The sequence below is a fragment of the Pleurodeles waltl genome, chromosome 5 (genome assembly GCF_031143425.1).
Source record: "Pleurodeles waltl isolate 20211129_DDA chromosome 5, aPleWal1.hap1.20221129, whole genome shotgun sequence".
Taxonomy (NCBI): Eukaryota; Metazoa; Chordata; class Amphibia; order Caudata; family Salamandridae; genus Pleurodeles; species Pleurodeles waltl.
Genome location: NC_090444.1, coordinates 420585838 through 420604830, shown reverse-complemented (window position 1 = coordinate 420604830; position 18993 = coordinate 420585838). Strand labels below are relative to the sequence as shown.

Genomic DNA, 18993 nt, shown 5'->3' with positions numbered 1-18993 from the left:
ATGCACCTGCACCCAAACACAGCAGACACCTCCTACAACCGCTCCCTCTTCCTCCACTCCCAGACCTTCTCCCTCTTCCCGCCCCAATGTCCCTAAGAAGCTTTTCCTTTCCACCACTGACCTCTTCCCTGCCCCCCCATCCTTCATGTCTGCCAGGGTGTGTAAAACCCAGGCAAGCACTTCAGCCACCCAGTCCACGGGCCCAGTAGTGTCCCCAGCAACTTGTGGTGGGAAGGGATCCCGGGCACAAGGCAGCCACACGGAGAGAGTGCCTGCCCCAAGTGCTGCCAGGAAGGTCAAGGTGGCACTCCCAGCTGCTACCGTCAAGGTAAAGATACCACCGAGCTGCTGAAAAGAGGAGCAAAGAGACATCCCCAGCTACTGCCAAGAGGAGCAAGGAGCCATCCCCTGCTGCTGCCAAGAGGAGCAAGGAGCCATCCCCTGCTGCTGCCAGGAAGGGCAAGGGGCCTGCAAATGCAGGCAGAAAGGACACAGGGCCTGGAACTGGGACTCAGTTGGTGCCCCCACCACCAATCATGGTGGTGCAGCCGTCCAAGGCTGCAGGGGATGGGCAGGAGCTTCCCCTCACAACCACCAGCAGCACCAGCACCACCACCCGCAGTGGGCAGCCGTCCGAGGCTGCAGGGAATGGGCAGGAGCTTACCCCCACAACCACCCCCAGCAGCAGCACCAGCACCACCACCACTAGTGGGCAGCCGTCTGAGGCTGCAGGGGATGAGCTGGAGCTTTCCCCCACAACCACCACCAGCAGCAGCAGCAGCAGCAGCACCACCACCAGCAGTGGGCAGCCGTACGAGGCTGTATGGGATGGGCTGGAACTTCCCCCCACCACCACTGGCAACATCACCATCACCACCACTAAGCAGCCATCACCGCAGACGGACAGTGTGTAGTCCTGCGTCCATGGGCTGTTGTGCAGGCTTATCCGGCATATCCTGTGGGATTGACACTCAGCTGAGAGACTGTGACCTTGCACTCCCCAAGACCTGCATCACAGGGTACGATGCCCCCTCCAGAACCAGTGGAGAAGACACCCACTCACCCAATCCTCCTCAGAATGAAGATCACAGGGCACGATGCCCCCTCCAGAACAGTGGAGAAGCCATCCACTCACCACATCCTCCCCAGGATGAAGATCACAGGGCACGATGCCCCCTCCCGAACCAGTGGAGAAGTCATCCATTCACCCCATCCTGCCCAGGATGAAAATCACAGGGCACAACGCCCCCTCCAGAACTAGTGGAGAAGCCATTGACTCACCCCATCCTCCCCAGGATGAAGATCACAGGGCACAATGCCCCCTCCAGAACCAGTGGGTATGACACCCACTCACCCCATCCTTCCCAGGATCAAGAGCACAGAGCATGTTGCCCCCTCCAGAGCATGTGGGCAAGTCACCCACTTGAGAGACCGTGGCCTTGCACTCCCCAGGACCAAGCATAGGGCAAGTTGCCCCCTCCAGGACCATTGGTGTTGTTCCATCTGCCGGCTGAGGTGCCCCCCCGTTTCCTGTCCCCCTGAGGTGCCTGCCTATTTTCGAACTGATGCCCCTGCAGTGTTCTCTCCGTGTTGTTGCAGTAGTCAAGTGGGGCCTTGGACTTTGTAATGTGGCCCACGAACATTGAGGACTGGGCATTGTCCCTTGATTTGTAAATATGTATATACTTTCTGATTGGATGCACGTATTACTACTTTATTTACCTAATTACACTCACTTTTATCTATTTGTGTTGTCCTTGCATTTTTCCAAAGGTGTACAGGATGTATGTTTTACTACTGCATCTGCTTGTGTGTATGGTGTGTGTTTTGTGTGTGTGTGTTTCACTCTCTTTTTCCTCCCCTCCTCCCCTGTGTGCTAGGCGGCTGTATTCACCGTGGTCAACTTTGCCATCGTTGGTGTTCGTGGTGGAGCAGGACGTAGAACAGCACTGGGAATATATGCAGTTCAGGCTCCATGGTGACTTGGTTCTTCCCTGAATCTCCACAGGTGAGTCGTTTCCCTTCTGTGCAGTATTTCCGCCAAGCTTTTGATGTCGTTGGTACCACCCCGGAAAAGGTGGTGGTTTCCAGGGTCTTAATATGGTGGGTGGAACTTTGAATTCCGCCTGGCTGTAGGTGGCTACCGCCGTGGTGCCTATTGTTTCCGCCCTGACAGTCGGTGTGGTGAAGTGGCTGTCTGTCTGAGCTCTTTCCGCCATGGTCATAATTTGGCGGTATTTACCGCCAGCCTCTTGGCGGTATTACTGCCACTTTATCACTGACCGCCAGGGTTGTAATGAGGGCCTTAGTGCTTAATTTGCAAAACAGTAAGTGCTGGGGGCCAACATTTTTCTCAGAAGCCAGCGACCAGCACAACTGAATGTCAATGTGCCAAATACCAAGGATGTCTAGTCTTGATTCCACCTCATGACTAGTCTATCCACCACCAAAAATTCCATGCCCCTTTATCTCACTCTTGATGATCCCAATTTCTTTCCTTGTCAATGTTTGTTCATCTTTCTCATCCTAATTTTTTCCCCTTTGTGTATTTTTCCTTCTCTTGATCTGGGTCAAAGTCTGATGAATTGAACCAAGTGTCAGTCCCTCAAAATAAGTGCTGGTGGACCCTACCTGCAACCACAGGTTAACAAATTAAGCACTGTTTTTATCCTTGCATAACCTGGTAGTTAGCAGTGGGCTTTGCAAGGATAACTAGCCTCTAATACATTGGGCCTTGTTAAAAATGGGGTCTCTAGTTGGCAGTGATTTGCACCCTGTCCAAATAGAGACCCTTAATAGAGTCAGGGTTAAGGAGTCACAAAGCTAAGATAACCCCTGCTCACCCACTTGGCAGCTTGGCACAAGCAGTTAGGCTTATCTCAGAGGCAATGCATTAAGCATTTGTACACACATACAAACACATATGCACACACACAGAGTAACACAGTGAAAATACCACAAAAGGACTTCACACCAGTTTAGAAAAACAGCCAAAGTACCTGGGATGCTGCGGGCCACAAGTGAGGTAAGGCACTGGAAAAGTAAAGCAAGGCTTTTGTTCTTTACTGCATAAGGGAGGTGATGTGTCTATTCTTTCGTCACAGGTGAAATGATACGTTGGTTCCTTCCTAGCAGGGGAGAAGATGTGTTGATTCTATCCCTGCAGGAAAGTGGATGTGTCAATTTCTGGACACGCAGGCTCGGTTCCTTACTGCGGTGCGGGGTCGATGATAAATTGGCACCCAGGGACGATGCATGGAAAATCCTGACGCACTTTGTTGATGGGACCGTGGTCAAACAGGCGCTGAGTCGATTCTGCAGCCATGAGATAGGCACTGCATCGATTTTTCAGCTGCTGGACAGGCGCTGCGACAATTCTTCCAGCACGGCACGTTGAGGCATGGGTTTTCTTTGTCAGATCACCAACTTGCACTTCCAAGGACCCAAGGACTGGAGCTCGCACCACTTGGCAAGTTAGGACTCTCAGCAGATGAGCCTGGCACTGGCAGATGAAGTCTTTGATGTCCCTGAGACTTCTTAATGGGAGGCAGGGTCAGAACCCTTGGTGAACCTTTGGAAGCAGGATGTAGAAAACTAAGTCCAGTCCGTTCACTCCCAGGACAGAAGCAGCAAGCAGCAGGCCACCACAACAAAGCAACAGGCAGAGCAACAGTCCCTCCTGCAGCATTCAGCTCTTCTTTCTGGCAGAATTTCCTAAGTCCAGAAGGATTCTAACTATGAGGTGTCCGAGGTCCAGTACTTATACCCAGTTCTGGTTTTGAAGTAGGCAAGTCTTTGTAGTGCACAAGACCTGCCTTTCCCTGAGCTGGCCCCAGACACACTCATGGGGGTTGGAGACTGCTCTCTGTGAGGACAGGCACAGCCCTATTTAGGTGGAAGCGTCAGCTCCTCCTAACAGTCTAGCTCAGGAAGACCCATCAGCCTGGTGATGGGCCATCAGTATATGCAGGGCACACCTCAGCTCCCTTTGTGTTACTGTCTAGAGTGAATGCACAAACAACCCAACTTTCATCCTGACCCAGGTGTGTGTTCAGCAGACAGACAGAGGCACAGAATGGTTAAGCAAGAAAATGCCCACTTTCTAAAAGTGGCATTTTTACAGTTCACAAGCCAACTTCACCAAAAGATGTATTTTTAAATCGTGAGTTCAGATACCCTCTATCTGTTCCCAGTGGAAAATTACACTTAAAAGATATTTCAAGGCAATCCCCATGTTAGTGTATGGGAGAAATAGGTCTTACAATAGTGAAAAACATAATTAGCAGTATTTCACAATCAGGACATGTAAAACACACAGTACATGTCCTACCTTTTAAATACACTGCACCCTGCCGATGGGGCTGCTTTGGGCCTGCCTTAGGGGTGACATACAGGTAATAAAAGGGAAGATTTGGGCCTTGCAAGTGGGTGGACTTGCCAGGTCGAATGGCAGTTTAAAACTGCACGCACAGGCACTACATTGGCAGACCCGAGACATGTTTGCAGGGCTACTCGTGTGGGTGGTACAATCAGTGCTGCAGGCCCACTAGCAGCCTTTCAATTACAGGCCCTGGGCACACCTGGTGCACTATACTAGGGACTTACTAGTAAATCAGATATGCCAATCATGGAGAAACCAATCACCAGTATGTTTTAGACAGAGAGTGTTTGTATTTTAGCACTGGTTAGCAGTGGTAAAGTGCCCGGAGTCCTAAAGTCAATACAATCAGGTCAGAAAAAATAGGAGGAAGAAGGAAAAATGTTTGGGATAACCCTGCGAAAAGGCCCAGGTCCAACAAGCCTGTATGCGCTGCTACACATATTTACATCTGGAAGTAGTTTTTACATATATGAACAAGTTAATTTACTTTGGTAGCACATTATCTGGTAGAGACTATCTAGCTGCAGATTCCTTACCTTTGATTCTCCCCAGGCGTCAGACTGGTTCCAGAAACTTTTGCTCGAGCAACACCCCTGTGCACGCCGTCAGGTGGCTCCATTTGGCTCTGCGTGGCATCAGAACTGATGTAGTGGTTACCTATATAGGCATCACCCAGGCGTGCAGGTGTCAGTTATTTCAATCACAACTTTCCACACCAGAAGCGCAGAGCCATGACAAGAACTAGCACCTATGTGTGCCGAAACTAGGGCCCTGAAAAAGGGACCAACCTAATTCTAGCAAATAAGTCTACAGAGGGAGAAGGCATGGAGGGGGTGTAAAGAAGCTAGGTAGAGTCTCTACCAGATAATGCGTAACAAAGGTAAGTAACTTGTTCCTCTGATAAAGACGTCTAGCTACAGATTCCTTACCTTTGATTATATACCCAAGCCATATCCTCCTGGCAGTGGGCTGGGGACAAATGTTTTCAGACTAGAAAGTCCTGCAGGACCAAACTGGTGAAATGCCTGTCAGTCGAGGCAAAAGTGTATGGAAAACGTGTGCAGGGACACCCATGTTGCTGCCTGACAGATGTCCAAGACTGGGACTCCACAAGCTAAAGCAGTGGTCGCAGCTTTTCCTCTGGTGGAATTCGTTTGTAAGCCCTCAGGATGCTATTTCTTAGCCAGGGTTTAGCAGATCCTAATATAGATAATGACCCAGCGCAAAATGGACCATTTCTGTACTGTTGGGCCGTTCTCTGCTCCCAAATACCCCACAAATTGTTGGTCGTGGACCTGAAACTCTTTAATGTGGGCAAGGTAGAATGAAAATGCTCTTTTCGGCTTCAGTTGCTACAGTCGCTCCTCTTCCTTAGTGGGATATGGGGGAGAAAAGAAGATGGGAGGGTGACATTTTGTTCCACATGAAATGGGGTGACCACCTTGTCTGGCCTGGTGTGTGGTGAGCACCTATGGTGTTATCACCTTATACCAGGTCCAGGTATCCCTCTATTAGTGAAGTGTAGGCAGTGTCTAGGAAGACATGCCTCTCTAGAGGTAGCTGTGGATGAGCAGCCAATACTTATCTAGGAGACATGCAAAGCTTCTGCAATACCTCTACAGTCACACAGCACTTAAACACACATGAAAGAACCACACAGTGTTACAAAAATAAACGTACTTTATTATAATAACCCAAATACTAAAATACTGTCTAGGCAATACCCCATCTGGAGGTAAGTAAAGACACTATTATATACACATTAGCAAACAGAAAATAGCATAGAAACAAAGAGACACTGGGAAAAGCAATAGCAAACAGTGAGGGCCCTAGGGGAGGGCCAAACCATATACTAAAAAAAAGTTAAATGCGAAAGGCAGTCCCCCACCCAAGGAAGTGGAATCAGTAGACGGGAACTGGAGGAACTAGGAAGTGGATTCAGTAGAAGGGAAGTGGAATCAGTAGAAGGGAACTGGAGGAACTAGGAACCCCAAGAGGTGAGTACCAGAGTGACCCCCAGCGACCAGGAGAGCAGAGGTAAGTACCTGGTTTTCTCCAAAACCAACAGGAGGAATTTGGAAAGGGATTGTGCAAGACCCAGACAAGCCTGGAAGAACCCAAAGGTGGATCCTGACAGGACAGGACTTGCAAAGGAAGGGGAGCAAGCCCAGTTCATGATGGAGTGTCCAGTTGTGGCAGGAGATACTACCCACTCTTCTGTGATGCAGGACCAGGTCTACGTTGGACAGAGAAAGTCAGCAGTGCAGCACAAGAGCAGAAGAGGCGTTCCAGAAGTGATGTCCCACGTCAGCGGTTGTGATTCAGTTCGTCAGTGGTGCTGGAAACCCACCAACAAGCCTTGGCAAATGCAAGAGAGAAGAAGGTTTTGCAAGGTTGAAGAGGACCAGCGAGATCCAGGGAACTCGACCCAAGGAGGGGAGTCCGAGGTGACCCTTAGCAGCTGGGAGAGTTACAAGAAGAGGAGGTAGCCCCCATAGGCAACCCACTGGCAGCCGACACAGGAGTCGCAGTGAGGCCCACTCAGCACGCCTGAAGGGGAGTGCCAAGTCGCTGGAGTAGCAGGCAAGAGTTTTGCGGAAAGGAGCGCTGAGGGCAGTTCTATGAGGGGCATCACAATGGTTCCATACCCCTTCACAAACATCCTATAATAACCAGTCAAGCCAAGGAATGCCCTGACTTCAGTCCGGGTTTTTGGAGCTTCCCAGTCCAGAATTGTCTAGATCTTGGGCTGTTAAGGTTGTACTTGGCCTCCACCTACACAAGTGCCAGAGTCACAATGGTGACTGAAAAACGTACCAAGTCACTGACACTCACAACAACACTAAGGGGGTTATTAAAACTTTGGAGGAGGTGTTAATCCGTCCCAAAAGTGACGGATATACCACCAGCCGTATTACGAGTTCCATAGGATATAATGGACTCGTAATACGACTGGTGGTATATCCGTCACTTTACCGTCACTTTTGGGACAGATTAACACCTCCTCCAAAGTTGTAATAACCCCCTAAGTGCCATCCCATGGCTGTTATAGACCTTAGCTGACGGGGGGAGGTTACTGGCCCTAAGAAAGTTGTGCTATGCTCTGACCTGCCTGTGGAGTGTTTACTAGGCAATGATTTGGAGACTTCAGCTTGGGCTGAAGTGGAGTCGGAAACCCATTGAGCAATGTTGGGCATCCCTGGGCACATCTTTGCACTGACTAGAGCACAGACCAAGAGACAGAGAAAGCAGGGACACTGGAGCCTGGAGAAATTGCCCAGGAGTTTCCCAAAATAGAGAGGCAGGCAGGGTAAGAAATTGCCCCTATGCTGACTTCAGGTGAGGATCCCACTCCTCAGGGAGATGAATCTGCCCCTTGTGTGGAACCTAGACTGGAGGAGCTGAAAGCTGATACAGATGAGCTCTTAGGTGCAGGAAGACCCACCAGGGAGGAACTAAGCCTGGAACAGAAGTCCTGTCCTTCTGTTGAGAGCCTGAGACAGCAAGCTGCTGCTCAGGAAGCAGGGGAAATCAGTGGGACCCATAAGGTCTACTGGGACAATAGCATCCAATACTCTTAGGCAAGAGACCCACACCTGGTGCCACCAAGAGGATGGTCATCTCTCAGAAGTTTAGGGAGTTCCTATTGACAGTGGCACATGATTTTGCCTTGCAGGCCACTTGGGGCAAAGCACGGCTTGGGACAGACTTACCCCACAAGTTCACTGGCCCCATATGTCTGAAGACACAAAGGAGTTTTGTCGCTCCGGTGTCACCTGTCAAGCCAGTGGTAAGACAGGTGGCACCCCAAAGGCCCCTCTAATTATTCCAATTCCAGTGGTTGGGGTACCCTTTGAGAGGGTATGGATTGGTATTGTTAGTCCCCAAGACCCTCCAATTGCATCTCAGGACAGATTTATACTGGTGGTGGACCATGGCACCAGGTACCCAGAGGCAATTCCCCTTAGAAGCACATCAGCCCCTGCAGTGGCCAAGTCCCTCATAGGAATCCTTTCCTGGGTGGGTTTTCCTAAGGAGGTGGTGTCAGACAGAGATGCAAACTTCATGTCTGCATGCCTGAAAACAATGTGGAAGGAGTGTGGTGTAACCTAAAAATTTACCACCCCTTACCATCCACAAGGGAATTGTTTAGTTGAAAGGTTCAACAAATTCTTAAAAGGCATGATCATGGGACTCTCTGAAAAACATAGAAGGAGATAGGGTGTCCTATTGCCTTGCCTTCTCTTCGCCTACAGGGAAGTTCATCAGAAGGGAGTGGGCTATAGATCCTTTGAGCTTCTATTTTGACATCCAGTTAGGTGTCCACTTGCCCTTGTAAGAGAGGCTTGGGAGCACCGTCTCAAACCACCCAGGCAAGACACAGTAGAGTATGTACTAGGCCTAAGATCTAGAATGGGAGAGTATAGGCAGAGGGCACCCAAAAACCTTCATGCCAGCCAAGAACTGCAAAAGCAGTGGCATGCCAAAAAGCTGCACTGACTGTTTATCAGCAAGGATAGAAAGCATGGGTTTTAAAGCATGTGGCTCCCAGGGCACTCCGAGACAAGTGGAGTGGCCTCTACACCATTATGGAAAAGAAAGGTGAGGCCACCTATTTGGTTGCCCTGGGCTCTCCAAGTAGCCCCCACAAGGTACTTCATGGGAATCACCTAAAGCCTTATTATGAATGGGCTGATATGACTTGGCTCATGGCTACTGATGAATGTCAGGAAGAAGAGAGTGACCCTCTCCCTGACCTCTTCTCCAACAACACAGTTGATGGTTCAGTGGAGGGAGTAGTTCTTGCTGACTGCCTCTCTGACCAGCAACAAGCTGACTGCAAAAATCTCCTCAGTCAGTTCTTAGAACTCTTTCTTTGACCCCTGGTCAAACCACCTGGTGCGAACATGATTATGACACCGGTGACAGTCTGCCTGAAAAAGTAAAATCTATAGGCAGCCTGACCATGTCAGAATGAAGCATAAGTGCAAAGGATGCTAGAGTTAGGAGTCACTGAGCCTTCCATCAGGCAGCCTTTGGGCGAGTCCTGTAGTCTTGGTACCTAAGCCTCACTCCCAAAATGAAAAACGTGAGATGAGGATTTTGTGTTGATTACAAAGGCTTCAATGCAGTCACTAGGACTGATGCTCACCCAATTCCTAGGGCAGATGAACTGATGGATACTGTTGATGTAGCCAAGTATCTCAGTACACTTGACTTGACTGCAGGATATTGGCAGATCAAGTTATCTGATGTGGGCACTATCACTTCACAGTGATGCCCTTGCAACATTTCAAAGGTTGGTGAACAAAGTTCTCAAAGGCTTGGAAAACTTCAGTGCAGCAAATCTAGATGATATAGCTGTCTTTAGCTCCACCTGGGAGGATCACCTGATCTACCTTGGAAGCGTGCTAGAGGCCTTAGAAAAGGCAGGCCTCACAATCAAGGCATCCACATGCCAGGTAGGGCAGGGCAAAGTGTTTCATTTGGGCTACCTGGTAGAGGCCAAATTCAGCCACTACAGGGCAAGATCCAAACCATAATGGATTGGGTTGCCCCCTACCACTCAAACCCAATTCAGAGCCTTCTTAGGCCTGACTGGGTATTACAGAAGGTTCATAAACGGATATGGCTCCATTGTAGCCCCCCCTTAAATGACCTCACATCCAAAAGGATGCCAAAAAAAGGTCTTATGGACAGCTAGCTGCCACAAAACCCCAGAGGGTGTCCAAACCCCCTTGTTTGGCTATTAGGGACTCCCTTGAGGGTGGGTCTCCAGATTAATTGTGCAAGACTTCACCAAGACCTCTCTGCAAAGACATCTTCTGCTCCTGGCCTCTGGAACCGCTACTGGGCTGCATAGGAACCGAACAAGACTGCACCGCCGGAGATGACCTCTCTTTGCAACATTGTTTCCACAGCTTCTCTCAGCACTCTGCAACATCTCCATGCCTTTGCATCCTCTGGGGTCAGCAAGACTTCAGCTGCACCAAGAGGCAAGAAGGAATCTCCCTTGGAGTGAAGGAGTCCCTCCCCTACATATGTAGGCATTTAAGGCAACAACGTCCAGCTGGTGGGATCTTTTGTCCTCTACAGCTGCAAGGATTCTCCAGCACAGGTGGTTTGGATGGATCCTCTTGGTCCTCTCTGCATTCTGTTCAACGTGGGATACAGTGAGCCCTTGTCTCTTCCACTGGGACAGAATCCCTATGCACCGCGACTGTTGCACCAACGAAGGCTTTTTGGCTCCTGCTCCGAGGGATCTTCAGGCTCCAAGTAGCCCCCAGCACTCTCCCTCTATAAGGACAGTCTCTTCTCTGCTGCTCCAGCGATGTGGGACTCCTCTTCAGGTGTGCTGACTGAGCCTCAGTGCGACTTACAGTGCCTGCTGCCAGAGGGTTGTTTGTGGGGGCTCCAACTGCTTCTGCTGGATCTCCTACCTTATGAGGGTCAGTCTGGACCCCATCCAAGGGTCGAGTCCCCAGGACCTTGCTGGTTTTGCACAGCTCTGTAAAACCTTTAACAGCTTATTTTGCATTTGCTTGTGCTTGTTGGTGGTCCTCCTGACCATTGACCCATCTGCAACCCAGCAACAGTCAAGAGAAAGCTCGTAGGTGACTCCTCGGCAGCTCCAGTGCCCCGCAGCTGGACTTCATCCATAACCATTGATCTGGATCTTCAGCTACAGAAGGGTGGGCATTGGCTTCTGCCCTACGTGCCTGAAATCTGCCCTTGGGTTCCACTACTCCGGTCCTGTTTCTGCATTCTCGAATCACGACGTCCCCATGTTAGCCTATTGGAAAAACCGGGTAACATACCTTTGTGCACCCGTTCGCTGGGGATCTTCTAGGTACTTCCCTCTTGGGGTTCCACTCTCTCCCAGCCTTTGTCTAGCTACTCCATACACTCTGGTGGGGGACACCCATTCACATTCCATTGTTTAGGTATATGGTTTGGCCCTCCTATAGGACCCTTGCTAATTTATAGTTTTCCTGAGTACTTACCTGTGTATATTTTGTGTGTTCATACCTCCAGAGGGAGGTATACCAATGGTAGTCTAGTTTGCTGTGCCTTATAGAGTACCTTTATTTTGCAACACTCTGTGGTTCCTTTCATATGTTATAAATTACTGTGTGACTACTGTGGTATTGCAAGTGCTTCACATGCCTTCAGATAAATCTTGGCTGCTCACCACAGCTACCCTATGGAGCCCTGGCTGACTAGACACTGTAACACTAACTAATTGTGGTTTGTCTGGGCCCAGTATGAGGTGTAACACCATAAGTGTCTACCACACACTGGGCCAGTTTCCTACAGTCGAAAGCTGTCCACTGCCACTGCTTACTCTCCACGCATGAAAATGCAGAGTCAACAAGTTCGGGTAACGGCCCCTCCCCTGCTGCTGTGACAGAAGATCCTCTTGAATGGGGAGCTTGATTGGAGGATCAATGCTCATCTTCAGAAGCTTGTGGTACCAGACTCTCCATGCCCAGTCCGGAGCCACAAGGGTGACTTGGGCCCAGTCGCTCTTGATCTTCTTCAGAGCTCTGGGCAGGAGTGGTATGGGCAGAAAGGTGTAGAGGAGGCCCAAACTCCACTCGTGATGAAAAGCATCGCCACCTTGGGAACTCCAATGCGCAATACTGCTGACATTGCGCATTCTCTTTGGAGGCAAATAAATCTAACCAAGGCTCTCCCCATTGCTGAAAGAGACCTTGGATCACCTACGAATGGAGACATCACTTATGATCTGCTAGGCATCGATGGCTGAGTTTGTCTACCCTGGTGTTCAGAGAACCAGCCAGGTGTTGAATGACCAGGGTAATACCTGCTGTTCCAGCCATGTCTAGAGATGCAGGGCCTCTTGACAAAGGGTCCAAGACCCCACCTCTCCCTGCTTGTGGTAGTACCACATGGCGGTGGTGTTGTCCGTGAACACCTGCACTAACTTCCCCTTCACAGGGGGAAGAAATGCCTCCAATGCTAGTCAGATCGCCTGGAGCTCCAACATGTTGATGTGGAGTCTGGTTTCTTCCGAAGACCAGTGTCTTTTGATCTCCACCTCTCCCAGATGGCAGCCCCATCCCAGAAGTAATGCATGTGTCACTACTGTGAGGTCTGGCTGGGGAAGGGAGAAGAGTCTGCCTCCGACCCAATCTCGGTCGTAATCCACCACTGGAGGTCTTTTACAGTTCCCTCCGAGATCTGGATTATGTCGGAGAGATTTCCTTGATGCTGCACCCACTGAAACTTCAGATCCCTCTGAATAGCCCGTATATGCATGATTTGCCACAAGATGTAGGAAGCCATGAGGCTCAGCAGCCTCAGAGTCAGTGTAACAGACCCCAGGATAGAGGCCGAAACTTTGGTATCATAGCCCGAATATCCTGGACTCGCTGTTTGGTAGGATAAGCCCAAAACTGCACTGTGTCAAGAACAGCTCCTATGCAAGAAAGCATCTGAGAGGGAGCCAGGTGTGACTTCAGCATGTTTATAGTGAACCCCAGTGAATGTAGAAGGCTTGCCGTAGTCTGGAGGTGGGAAACGACAGTATGGGGTGAACTCGCCTTCAACAGCCAGTTGTCGAAGTAGGGGAAGACTGAAACCCCTGACCTGCGTAGATGAGCTGCAACCACCTCCATCAGCTTGGTGAACACCGGAGGGGTGCTGGTAAGGCCAAACGGCAGCACAGTGAACTGAGTGTTTGTGGCCTACTTTGAACAGCAGGTATTGCCTGTGAGCCGGCATGATGAGACTATGAAAATACGCATCTTGTAAATCCAGCGCTACCAACCAGTCTTCTTGGTCTAGGGCGGACAAGAACTGAGCCAACATGAGCATTTTGAACTTCTACTTCTTGAGGAAGACAATTACGGTCCAAAGGTCTGAAATAGGGCAAAGACCCTTGTTCTTTTTGGGTATCAGAAAGCAGAGGCAATAACAACCACTGCCGACTTCTGACATCAAGACTCTTTCTACGTCTCTCTTTGCCAAGAGAGCTGTAACTTCTTCTCTGAGCAGAACTAAATGATCCTCCGCCAGCCGTTCGAATGTTGGCGGCATTGGGGGAGGAAAGGATTGGAAAGGCTATGCATAGCCCTTCCTGATGATCTGCAGTACCCATGTGTCTGATGTTATGGACTACCAGTGGAGGAGATGATGGTGTATTCTCCTTCCAACTGGGCCTGCAGAACCAAACTAGGAGGGTTTTGAGGATACAGCTGCCAGGGGCTGGGTGGTGGACGACTTGTTGGCCTGCAGGCCCTCTGGGTCTGAAGGTACTGCACTCACTTCCTCACATAGCCTGGAATGGTTGCATAGGACGGTGACTGGCATAGGGCTGGCGCAGTACCACACCCCTTCCGTAGCCATGAAACGGGTGAAAAACAGACGGTGAATGAGGGGTCGCAGACAGGCCCACGGATTTGGCCGTATCCTGAAACAAAGCGCTCCGTCATCGAGTCTGCCTTCTCGCCAAACAGGCTGGTGCCATTGACATTGAAGGGCATGTCTATCAGGTTTGCCTGGACAACCCCCAAAAAAACAGATGTCCTCAGCCAGGCGTGGCGCATTAAGGCCACTGTCGACACAACCTCTCTGCCTAGCGAGTCAGTTGTATCTAAGTCACAACAAATGCATCCCTACCATCTTCTACTACTTAGGAGAGTATGGGGACGGAGCAACACTTGCGCAACCGTATCCCAAATTGTGTGTGAGAAGCGGCCAATAAGCATGAGGTGTTCACTGATCTCAGTGCCAGACTGATGGAAGAAAACATCTTCCCAAGATGGATTACCTATCCTGAGGAGCGGAAGTGAATGCATCATGAGAAGTGGCGGCTCGGACTACCAAACTCTCAGGGGTGGGGTGTTGGCTGAGGAAGCTAGGGTCACCCAGTGCAGGGTGGTGGCGACGGGCAATCGCTATATTTACAAGAGTCCCTGTGGTGGGCTTGGACCAAATTGCCAGCAGGACATCTGTAAGTGCTTCAGTGAAGAGCAGAAGGGGTTTGGCAGTAGAAGCCACAGGCTGAAACACTTTTGTCAAGATGTCCATCCTGACAGCCACTGAGGGCAGTTCAAGGTCAAGCACCTCCGCTGTCCTACGCACCACCATTGCATAGGAAGCCCCAGCAGGGGGATAGAGCAAGCCAGTATCTGGGGAGGTGTCCAGACCACTGACTCTCCACATACTAGTCAAAACTACTTTCCAACTGGTGTTCTAAAGGGTCCAGTGGCCCCTCCCAATCTTCTCCCATGCCTGTCTGTGTGAACTATGGCTCAGACAATGTCTGGCACCTGTGGGCGCCACTGATGCTGGAATCGGCATAGTGTGATGCAGTTCTGGCTCCTGATCATCGGGAATCAGAATGGGGCTGATGCCTCTGGTGGGCGCCGGCAGCATCGGAGTAGGGCCCGGCGCCAGAGATGGTTGCCTGGGTACGTCCGGCACTTGTCCGGATCTGGAATGGATCCTTGAGACCCCATCGGAGCAGAGGCCAAAGCCGCTGGCATGGAACTGAATGGGGCCTCCTCTTACCCAACGGGGCCAGAAGGCGCGCCAGAGTGGTCGATTGGTTTGAATAAGCAACGCATGGGCTCGTAAAATTCTTTATTCTGAGCAGGTGTGGAGCTGGCTCCCGGAAATGGTGGGAGGCGCAGAGTCGAACTGGGCAACGGCTCTGCAGAACTATGCCGGAACGCCAATACTCCCTGCTTGTTTAGTCAGCTGACAGACAACAAATAAAAAATATAAACTGAGAACGATGTGGGCACACCCCATTAAAACAGGACCCACATAAAAGCTCAAGCATGGGAAAAGCAAGTGGGGTACAAAATGGAAGCGGGCCATGGCACCTTTGCCGGCCTCTGTTTTGATTCACCACAACTACCTTCAAAACTGTATTTCCCTTGCCTGAGACTGCTGGTGCTCCCTGAAACAATAGAAGAGGACACCAGAAACAGCAGCAGACTGGAAAAATGTTCAGTGAAATTGGGGAGGGGAACAAAATGGCTGTTTTTGTGAAGTCACAGGAGATCCCCATGTTAAAATAAGCAATATGTGTGAAATGCATCAAAAGAAAGTCACTAATATTGTGCCACAGTGATCACCTATAACCCTTTTTAGGGATTTAATCTGGACGTGGACAAATGTTAATACCACCCTTACTAAATGCATGATTAAGGATTTTGGTAACCATAACTTTGCTTACCTGGAGTCTTGACATAGGTTTGTAAAAATTAGGTTTGCTTTTTTTGTTGTTCTTTATTATTACCACAAATCTATTGTTTTGAAATGTTCTGATAAAAAAAGGATCACAATTTCAAAATATGAGCAGCCTAGGAGAGTCTGACATTTTTAAAACAGAGTAAAGTCAGGCTATCTAATTGTTTTAGAACAGCTGTGCCCTGGGAGCCATAATGGTGGGGCTTTACAACTTAAACAAGCAGGTCATCACAGAACCATATGAAATTGTTTGGAATTGTTACTACAAAATGCTTAACTCTTACTGTCCATTATAAAAAATTTGAGGTTTTCATTCTAGATTTGTATTTTATAAGATGATTCCTGTAAAGGGTGTTCAAAATTAAGGTACCAAAAAACTCATTTCAAATCAGTCACTTCAATTGTGAAATTAAAACAAAAGGAACAATGAAAATGTTTAACAATGCCAGACATGTGATAAGACATGTTTATAGACAAACCATCACACAATCCTTTACTGAAACAGAGAAAATACAACTGAGGCATACCTTTGTCTTCATGCAATGAAGCATTATTATTGCTGTTGCTTGTGGATGTTCTGCCACTATCAAGACTGGTTGGTCGGGAAACTACAAATGCAAAAGCAAAGAAGAAACATATCCTATTTTAAATGCCAGCAAAAAACTATACCTTATAAGACAGCTTGTTTTGAGTTCTGGAAGTTGGAAAGGGCAACACCCCTTAAGTGTCTACAAGAGCATCTTCACTCATGTGCAGTTCATACAACTTTTCCCTACCCATTCAGGCACAAGTGACCGAATGGAATACCTCGCCTACATTCAACCCTCCAGCCCATGGCCGTCATCGTTCTATCCATGACATTGTGCCACAATACTCATGCACTAGAGATTCCAGCCTGATAGCCCATTATGCCATTCTATCTTTTCAAAATGAAATCATTTACCTACTTAAGCTTTGCTACTGTGCCCCTTCTGACCAGCCAATCACAATAATTAATTTGCCATTTATTCACTTTCTCTTGGCACCAACCCTTTTATTTTCATATTGGAATTTTCAATTTTAGCCCACTGCAAGCACCACTGAATAGCCTAATTATCTGACTACTTAGTTGGCTTACTATACCTGGCAGGTTGCTATCGACTATGTGCCTGCCGTCAAAGTGAAATATTTCCATCATGGCTCTCTTGCTATCATATCCCACATTTGCCGCCTAAGTAACATTAGCCCTGTTCATAACGTCCACATCTCCAGTTTACAATTCACCCATTCATCAGGATGGTATTCACACTTGTCACAAGTTCTTCATTAGTGCAAAGAGATGCTTAATTATAGCACTGTTACTTGTACACCAACGTATCACAACATTAAAATTAAAATAACCAGTCAATGCCATTTAGACAGCTCCTTTCACTGCCATACTACACTGCCAAATCACTCTATTCATTTGAGCACAATAACAACACCAATGCATATGTTTCATGTTATATTTGTCCAGAAATCCTTGGTTGTCAACATGTTCTTGCTCTCTTTATGCACCATACTTATTTTCGTTCACTCATTCTGTTCAAACCTCAAAAGCTGACTTGATGAGAACCTTTGTGCAAAGTGGCCAACATGGGCAAAGTGTACTAATTCTTATCTAGTACTCACACCCAGTGCAAAACGATCTCCCCTCAGCAGATGTTTTAATTCCATAGTGCATTGCTCTTGTATTTTCCAGATATCTTACAACTGTAATCTACATGCTTACTACTAATTAAGTGGCAGCCTTTACCACTCTACCTCCTTAATTTATCAACCAGTTATATATGGTTCATTGCGTGTTGATTCTCGAGTAGTATTCTTGCGAGTTGGTGGAAACTTGCTGATATTGTTCCCACTTCATCAGTTTCCAAACCACTCCACCTGACTTTCTGAAGAAGAAACTGCTTAATCAAATTGTTTTGTCCAAAAGCATTAAGGGGCCAGGCACAATTTATTTCCTTTTGAAATCAATTATTAATTTCTCTTTGGACTGGGTATAGCATAACACCATACTTTTTCCAGGGCCATCAATCTGAGATAGCACCATACCAACTCCACAACTGCTAGTACTGTCCAAATTGTTTTGCCTCTGCACCTGAAATACTTGACGGAGAGACATGTGAAGTATGGCATTCCACATTTCCAAATATAGGTTTGTCTCTGTCCATCCAACACTTACCCTCTCCCTTTTCTTAATAATTACAAGACCAATGAATGATGGTGTGCAGCATATTATTGTCTGCTGGGATTTGTATCTTTGTTTAGCCTTTCCACCAAACCTGGTTTGGTCTTTACACATGTATCCCAGATAATACCAACACCCTACAATTATCCTGCGTCCAGCTCCCAAAACATCCTTTAACAGTGACTCTTGAGTCTTATCTTTCACCAAAATGAGGAACATTTCCACTTCCTTGAAAAGATTGGCTATGACCCTGCACAACACATAAGTGTCTGATAGCATACCAGTAGGCAACCTAAAAACTGAAATCCTGCCTACCTGATAATGAATGCCACCAACATTTTGATATGAAGATATAGGGGGTCATTCCGACCCTGGTGGTAGACTACCGCCAGGGCCGGGGACCGCGGATGCACCGTCAACAGGCTGGCGGTGCATCCATGAGCATTCTGACCGCGGCGGTACAGCCGCGGTCAGAAACGGGAAACCGGCGGTGTCCCGCCGGTTTCCCGCTGCCCTAGGGAATCCTCCATGGCAGCGCTGCAGGCAGCGCCGCCATGGGGATTCCGACCCCCTTACTGCCAGCCTGGTTCTGGCGGTTTTGACTGCCAGAACCTGGCTGGCGGTAACGGGTGTCGTGGGGCCCCTGGGGGCCCCTGCAGTGCCCATGCCAATGGCATGGGCACTGCAGGGGCCCCCTAACAGGGCCCCACCAAGATTTTCAGTGTCTGCCAAGCAGACACTGAAAATCGCGACGGGTGCAACTGCACCCGTCGCACCCCTTCCACTCCGCCGGCTCCATTCGGAGCCGGCATCCTCATGGAAGGGGGTTTCCCGCTGGGCTGGCGGGCGGCCTTCTGGCGGTCGCCCGCCAGCCCAGCGGGAAACTCAGAATTACCGCGGCGGTCTTTTGACCGCGCAGCGGTATTCTGACAGCGGGACTTTGGCGGGCGGCCTCCGCCGCCCGCCAAAGTCAGAATGACCCCCATAATCTGGTATTGGATCTATTCTAACTCAAGTTTGTTAATGAAATTCACCAGGCCTCCGCTTTCCACCAAGATATACTATTAAATTTGCATAATTCAACATAAAAGCAAATCTTGCAATCAGTCTTGAGAGTGAACTCACCAGCTAAAGCCACTTTTGAAGCTACACTGCTAATAGTATTCCTCTACTCTAG

The 18993-nt window shown here is 48.9% G+C and overlaps 1 protein-coding gene across 2 annotated transcripts in view; it reads right to left on the bottom strand.

The window, feature by feature from the left end:
* The window catches only part of CCDC88A (coiled-coil domain containing 88A), a 1055351-nt gene that overhangs the window by 139497 nt on the left and 896861 nt on the right, over window positions 1-18993 (bottom strand). For both annotated transcript variants that reach the window (XM_069234179.1, XM_069234180.1), the window contains exon 29: window positions 16135-16215. In XM_069234179.1, coding sequence (XP_069090280.1) covers window positions 16135-16215 — 81 coding nt within the window. The remainder of the gene's footprint in view (window positions 1-16134; window positions 16216-18993) is intronic.